General features: G+C 37.2%; 1 protein-coding gene across 1 annotated transcript in view; it reads left to right on the forward strand.

Annotated features, from left to right (window-relative positions):
• Window positions 1-651: 651 nt before the first annotated feature.
• LOC102586221 (ethanolamine-phosphate cytidylyltransferase) overlaps window positions 652-7,362 on the forward strand; it is a 23,028-nt gene continuing 16,317 nt past the window's right edge. Inside the window, exons 1-5 of the mRNA XM_006362264.2 lie at window positions 652-1,183; window positions 1,905-2,140; window positions 2,428-2,609; window positions 4,913-4,984; window positions 5,732-5,799. Of these exons, the coding sequence (XP_006362326.1) occupies window positions 879-1,183; window positions 1,905-2,140; window positions 2,428-2,609; window positions 4,913-4,984; window positions 5,732-5,799 (863 nt within the window). The 5' untranslated portion in view covers window positions 652-878. The remainder of the gene's footprint in view (window positions 1,184-1,904; window positions 2,141-2,427; window positions 2,610-4,912; window positions 4,985-5,731; window positions 5,800-7,362) is intronic.

Consider the following 7,362-nt stretch of genomic DNA (forward strand, 5'->3'; position numbering starts at 1 on the left):
ATGTCTAGATACATGTATTCGGGATACATGGACTCAAAATGAGGTTAATTTGTTCTAGATACACTCTATCCATGTGGATTCACATGTATATAGGATACTTAGGCAAATCTCGAGCCCTCGCCTCCCTCCCATATCGTTCGTCACTCTCATATCTCGCTCGCGTATCTGAGATTTATCACAACATATACATGTATCTCGCGTATCTAGTATCCTAGATACATGTTAACCACACTAGTTTTTTTTCTAGTATTATTGAAACAACACCATTGTTTGCAATATTTGATTTGAAAATCTTATCATTTTCTTGATGCTATAGAATTTTAAGTTTGAAAAGAAAAAACAAAAGGCTAGCCCGCCCCAGCCCCCGACCCTTCTAGGGTTGAGTTGGATTGACCATTTTCAGGTCCTTTCAAATGAAAGGCCGGCCCACCCTAGGCCATCAAATTCCTTGGCCCGTGAGGCTTGGGCCGGGTGGGGCTGAGCCGACCCTTTTTGACAACTCTACATGTAACTAGTTAAACGTGTGCAAGTAAAGATGTCAATATATGCATTAAGCCAAAGTTGATGGACCTCTTCTTAATTTCAATGACTTATAAGGTTGGCCTTGCAATAACCAACGATTGATACTCTACCTGTTACGCTACGTTTGTTTCACTGTTGTACAAGTGTTCGGTCAAGTCTAATAAATAAACCATTAGAAAGGAGATGAAAACGGCGTTATATATGAAAAAAGTGAGGACGTTTTGAGCTTTTGCGCTTTCGTCTAGAATGGAACTCACAGATTCTGGAGAAAACTGACTGATTCATTAGCGTTATTAGAGGATGTTGGCAGGCTTTTTGTTAGATTAGGGACTAATAATTTAGGAATTTTTGGAATAATGGGTTCAGAGGGAGGAGGAGGACGATCGGAGAATGTGCAACAGAGTTCGCGGTTCGTTGCGACATGGATTGTAGGAGGGGTGGTGTTAGGGTTGTCTGTGCTTGGGTTGAGATTTGCTTTGCCGAAGAAGAAGAAGAGACCTATAAGGGTGTATATGGATGGTTGTTTTGATATGATGCATTATGGTCATTGTAATGCTCTTCGACAAGCTAGGGCTCTTGGTGACCAATTGGTTGTTGGAGTTGTTAGCGATGCGGAAATTATAGCGAATAAAGGCCCTCCTGTCACTCCTCTTCATGAGAGGTTTTTTGCGCTCTTCTTTGTTCTGACATTTCGGATTTGTACTTTTAAAAAAAATTCAAATCGGTTTGGCTTTGTATCCACTTGAAATATCTTATCTTTATGTGCACTCAGTAGTGTGCTTTAGTTTTGTTGTTGCTTCGGTTAACTGTTACTCTCTGTTTTAGCTTGTTTGATTGATTGGTTCTAGTAGGGGAGGAATCTTTCTTCCAAAACCTTAAAGCATATACTTTTCCTGGGAAATCTTCTCTACAGTTGGGAACTGGCGAAGATTGTTTTTTTGGGTTACAGAAACAAGGGTCTATAGAGTGTATTTTGGGTGAGGATGGTTTTTTTGGGTTACTGAAAGAAGGTTTTATAGAGTGTTCAACTGCCTAAAGAGGAGACCTCAGATCAGGGTGAAGTTTGGCTTGTTAGGATATCACGATTTGATTATCATGGCAAGGGTTTGGTTAAAAGAACGGAATTCCTCGGCTCAGAACACCACCATTTGCACCCGAACTTTCCTAATCAACTGATGGCTTCATTTCATCATTTTGCTTGTTGTCTGATACCACTGCCCTTGAAAGAATCAAAGGAATTTAACAAATAAAATCATGGCAACTACCATTAGAGCTCTTTTGCTGTACTTGACTGTGATGATTATTATTGTTTTGTCTGTTGCTTGGGATAGATTTTCGATCAAAAGAATTGACTCAGTATCTTGCTTGTTGATTTGTCCTAGGATGATTATGGTTGGTGCTGTGAAGTGGGTGGATGAAGTCATCTCTGATGCCCCCTATGCCATTACTGAAGAATTTATGAGGAAACTATTTGATGAGTATAACATAGACTATATTATTCACGGGGATGACCCTTGTCTTCTTCCTGATGGAACTGATGCTTATGCCCTTGCTAAGAAGGTTGGTCGCTATAAGCAGATCAAGCGCACAGAAGGAGTTTCAAGCACTGATATTGTTGGTATGTATTGTTCTCTTGATTCTTTGGCAATGTAAACCTCCTCTTTCAAAACGAAGTTGGGCATTGGTTTGTGTTGGAATGGCTAGTTCTTTCTGTTCTTGGAGCTGCTGGCAGCATCTTATCAGTGCCTTGCCTTGCTATTTATGCACGTTAGATTACTGATTTGAAGATGTTTTGGCATTTGTTAATATTCAAAAGCTAAAATTTTCAATAATTAAATTGCTAGAGCTTATAGATGCTAATACTGTTTGTGTAAATAGTATTTGTTTTATAAATTTGCCATGTAGGTCGAATGCTTCTTTGTGTGAGAGAGAGGACCACTGTTGACTCCCCCAGTCATGCCTCCTTGCAGAGACAATTTAGCCATGGTCACAGCCAAAAATCTGACGACGGTGGTGCTGGGAGCGATACACGCGTATCTCATTTTCTTCCTACGTCTCGTAGAATTGTACAATTTTCGAATTCGAAGGTCAGCCTCTTTCATATAATCTTTCTCTGTGGTAAATTCATACCCACAAAGCATGAAGCAAAACTTTTAAGGTTTTCTTGTTGCCTGATAAATTCGTCATAAAGTGATTGTTTTCATCAGTGTGTCGCCTCTTTTAAGTTTCCTTACAAAAAAGAAAAGAAAAGGAGGAGTTTTGAGTTAATAACTATTTAGGAAAAGCAGGAGATTCTCAGATTCTGAACACTAAACTGGCCCAATTTTAGAACTCATCTTGCCTCGTGGTGATTTGGGACAAGGAGCAGATCACTAGAAAATTAAGCAGTGAGAGAATAATCATATTTTTTGATTTTCTTATGTTAAATTTCTAAAAGACGTGCAAAACGGAGGCTTTGAAGTATTTTATATGTGACTGCTGAATAGGTTAAGGGAAGAAAAACAAAAGGGATAATCCATGGGGTTCTGACGTGATAGCATCTGAGAGTAGTACAACTTATGGTTTTAGTGGCTCCCCTCCCTCCCCCCCCCAAAAAAAAAATAAAAAGAAGAAGAAAAAGAATCAAGAAAAATGGATAATAAAGTTGGAATCGATCTCTGGGAAATCAGGGTTCAATTTTTCCAGAGATATAGGATCCTTGCGAGGAGACTGAATCACTAGTTGATGTGATAAGATCCTTGTGAAGCAGTAGCATAAGCTTGGTTGGGTTTTCGATAGTGCTTTTGCACTGTTATGGTGCAACTTTAATATATCGTTACCTGTTTCAGGAAAAACCTCCTCAGAGGAAAAAGGAATGGAAGGTGATTTCTTTACATCTGTCTAGATATTGGTAGTGGGAGAAACTTAAGTGTAGTTCTCAGAGAATGAAAATCCGTATAGTAGGTACCTAACACTGAAAGAAACAAACAAGATACAAAAACAGTAAATAACTAAGTTAAAGATATACTGATTCATTGAGTTTATATACGGGATTCTAAGCTTCAAATATCGTGGATTTTTTTTTCTTTTGATAGGTGAACTGTAATTTTTATATGAAAACCATCAAATGGGAAATGATGGCAATCTGTTACAACCAAAATGTGGTAACATCACAAGTTGTGTAATGTGCTAAGTAAATCAACTGTGGCATCAGTATCATTTACATTTACAGCAGGAGATGTTGCATCAAAACCTAAGCAGAAAAAGAAAGAAGCACCTGTTCTTAAGATTGATTACTTTGTCATGCTTGCTCTCAAAATTCCTAGCTTTTTTTCCTTCCAAATAACCACAAACTGCAGAAGGAAGAGTAAACCCGAGGTCAGAAGAAGTCCACTAATCAAGCCCCTACTGCCTAGATGCATAAATTTGCACTTTTCAATTATAAGTAACTTCATCTCTTTTTCAAGTTCAATTAGGATCTGTAAGTAGAGTTCAATTGGTGATCATCCAATCAAACAAATAAATTCCGCTGTAGCACTGGCAATTCCCATCTCAAGATCAAACCCAGGCAACTCCTTGTAAAAAAAAAAACAAACAATTAAACACAAGATTGAATGAATAACCCATGAAGCAAAAGCAGTTCATTGAAATAAATAAGATTCAGACCACTTCATGTCAATTTCCCCGTGACCTAGAACAAGGAGTTGAATGACTCGTAGCATAAAAACAACACAAGTTTATCAAAATAAAAATTACAAAATCAAGAAGAAAGAAAAAGGAGAAAAACCCTGAAAACTTCTAGCTGTCCATTGAATATCCTCCAAAATTCTCGAACGTTTGATATAAACCTACCAATGAGCCCACTGTTTATAATTTTGCATCAAAAGATTTTTTTTTTACTGAAACTACCCTAAATAAATTTTTTTGCAGACAGCCCAGGGTGTGTCACGCCCCATCCAGTGTGCTGCACTGTAGTATTAGTTTTGCGTGTTTGTTTTTCTTGCTTCATTTTGGCATCTTAGCTTATTTCTTTGCTCCTTTTCCATATTTAACTTTATCTTTGGGCTTCATTTTGCACTAATTTGCTGCCGGAGCTTGCATATTCATCACACTCCACAATTATTAGCTTCCAACACCAGAGATTCACAAAATTAAGCCTTTAAATATTACAATCGACACATAATTAAGTCGAATGTGAGCAAATATGATAATTTTTTTTTTGAATATATTCAATTTATCATTTAAGCATCAATGCCTGATCTGTCTTACATTAAGCTTATGATCTTTTTAGGGAAATCTGTTGATATTTTAAAACATCGCCTCGGTTGTTTTCATCTTTTATTTCCATGTTGCTGCTAGGAAGTACATTTGTTGCTTATAAGTTATAATGTTTTCGAGCGTGTTTGTGTAGGGAGCTGGACCTGATGCTCGCATAGTCTATATTGATGGCGCCTTTGATCTTTTCCATGCTGGACATGTAGAGGTAAGCAATCTAGCTTTAGGACTTACAAAGATAAGGATGCTTGTATATCAAAGAATCATATAAAAAGGTAAACAAGTGTAGTCTCCTTTAGTAACTTTAGTTTATGGTTGAAGTGATCCACAACATTCAACATGGTACCATTGTTAATAGTCGTTGCAATTTTCATGTTTTTAGCAAAAAATGAAATTGGGTGGGTGCGAAGAAATTCTCTTGAAGACCCAACCAAAGGAATAAATGTGTTCTTACATAATAGCTTTATCTTTTAGATATCCATTTTGAGTCATCTAATATGTACAAGACCATTGCTACAATAACATGTGGGAAATTCCAACCTTTTGCCTAATATTTTGAACTCACTTTCTTCGAGCTGTTTGACCAACTTTTGGAACTTTTTTCGAAACAACTTTTTGGGGGAAAAAGTTATGCAAAAGAAATGTGTTTGAACTATTGTAGTTTTTTTGAAGATTCGCAAGTGTTATGTGGGTAAAAGTAGAATGACTTTTCTTCGACAAATTGCTGATACCCATTCTTTGGACCACCTCTTTGAAGAAGCCCTAGGAGATTTTTGCAAAACTTCAACATCTTTGATTAAGTTTTTTTGTGATCCCCAAAAGACTTTCTACAGAAAAATGTTGTCTCTTTTCCCTGCTGTATTTCTTCTCAGTGCTTATTAGTCTCTTTTTATGTTATATCTAATGGATGCTCAGAGTGCAGCTTCATTTTCTCACTTCTCTTTTTATATTTTAGATACTAAGGCTTGCTCGAGGACTTGGAGACTTTCTACTAGTAGGCATTCATACTGATCAAACTGTAAGGTAATATGGTGTGCTTCTGCGCTCTCAATCTGCTTATCCACAACCCTCACGTACTAAAATATTTTGTATTTGGAGTTTCCGTTGTCCTGATAAAACCTTAACGTAATAGTTGTAAAAACTCATCCTTTGTCTGAAATTAACATACTAATTTATTTACATGTGATTTTCTTGAAGGTTCTAGTATATGCCTAATAATTTTCTCTAACATGATAAACAAATATCGTAGCAATCTTGTTGGGAACTAAGAATGTCAAGTAGAGTACTAATATGATATTTGTTTATCATGTTAGAGAAAATTATGGATGACGATGAGACTTAAACAGCCTGCTATGATACATTGTCCAATTGTCACACATATTCCTTGAGAAGTGTTAGTAGGTAGAAAAGGAACACTTTAAGTTCTCTTTTTGACAACTTGATAATTTTATGAAAAAATATTTGGGCACAAAATCACCAGTACAGAAGTACTCCAAAAACTAGAAAACTTCATGAGTGCACCAAAAGGAAATAAGGGATAAGAGGTTATTCTTCAATTCTGCAAACTTATCTCTACATTTTCAAAAGCTCTCCTATCTTTGCCTCTTCAAATGACTCACATAAGGGCTAGTTGAGCAACACTCCATGTTCTGCATCTTCCCCTCCGCCTACCACAATTCCAGCTGAACAATTAGCTCTTTCACTGTTCTTGGCATCACTCGAGTTACTCCAAAATGAGACATAATTTTGAGGCTCGGCAACAAAGAGGAGATGGTAAACGTCTTCACCCGAACATTTACACATGAAGCACCAACTAATGTATGTAACCTTCTCTTCCTAGGTTTTTTCGGCCGTCAATATCACCTCTCTTGTTGCTAGCCAGAAGCACTCTTTTCTTGGTACCTTAGGGTGCTGAATCGTTTTATGTGGAAATGCAACCTTCTCCATAGTCAGGAGCTTCTCGTAATATGACTTGACTGAAAAAACTCCATTGTTCCCTGCCCCCCACCTCATACATCATGGTTGTCCTGTGATGTTCCTTGTTTGTGAAGCAAATCGACTAACTGACGTGGGTTAGTTGCATGTCGACTGTCGAGTTAAAAAAAAGAGTTCTTCGGAAATATGTTACAGTGCCATATTAGTTGTTTTCATTGTGGTTAAGAGTAAGGGAATATTATTCCAAGAATCGTGAAACCTTGAATAATAAATGCTCATTGTCTATTGGGAAACCTGATTATAGATTGGGAAACCTTGAATAATAATCGGGAAACCTGATTATAGATTGGCTTGCAAACTAAAAGCTCTGAAGACTAAACTTAAAGAATGGAGGAATGGGGAAGAAGGAAATTTGGGTATACAGAGGAAGAAATTGCTTGAACAGTTGGCTGATCTAGAAGCTGAGAGGGAAGACAGAATCCTTACTAATGAGGAGTCTGCCAAAAAATCTGAATTGATGTTGAAATATGAAGAGTTGATAAAAAAGGAGGAGATCTCCTGGAGACAAAAATCAAGGGCTCTATGGCTGAAGGAAGGTGATAAGAATACTAAATTCTTTCACAAGATAGCAAATGCACATAGGAGATACAA

Source organism: Solanum tuberosum, unplaced genomic scaffold (genome assembly GCF_000226075.1).
Source record: "Solanum tuberosum cultivar DM 1-3 516 R44 unplaced genomic scaffold, SolTub_3.0 scf00385, whole genome shotgun sequence".
NCBI lineage: Eukaryota > Viridiplantae > Streptophyta > Magnoliopsida > Solanales > Solanaceae > Solanum > Solanum tuberosum.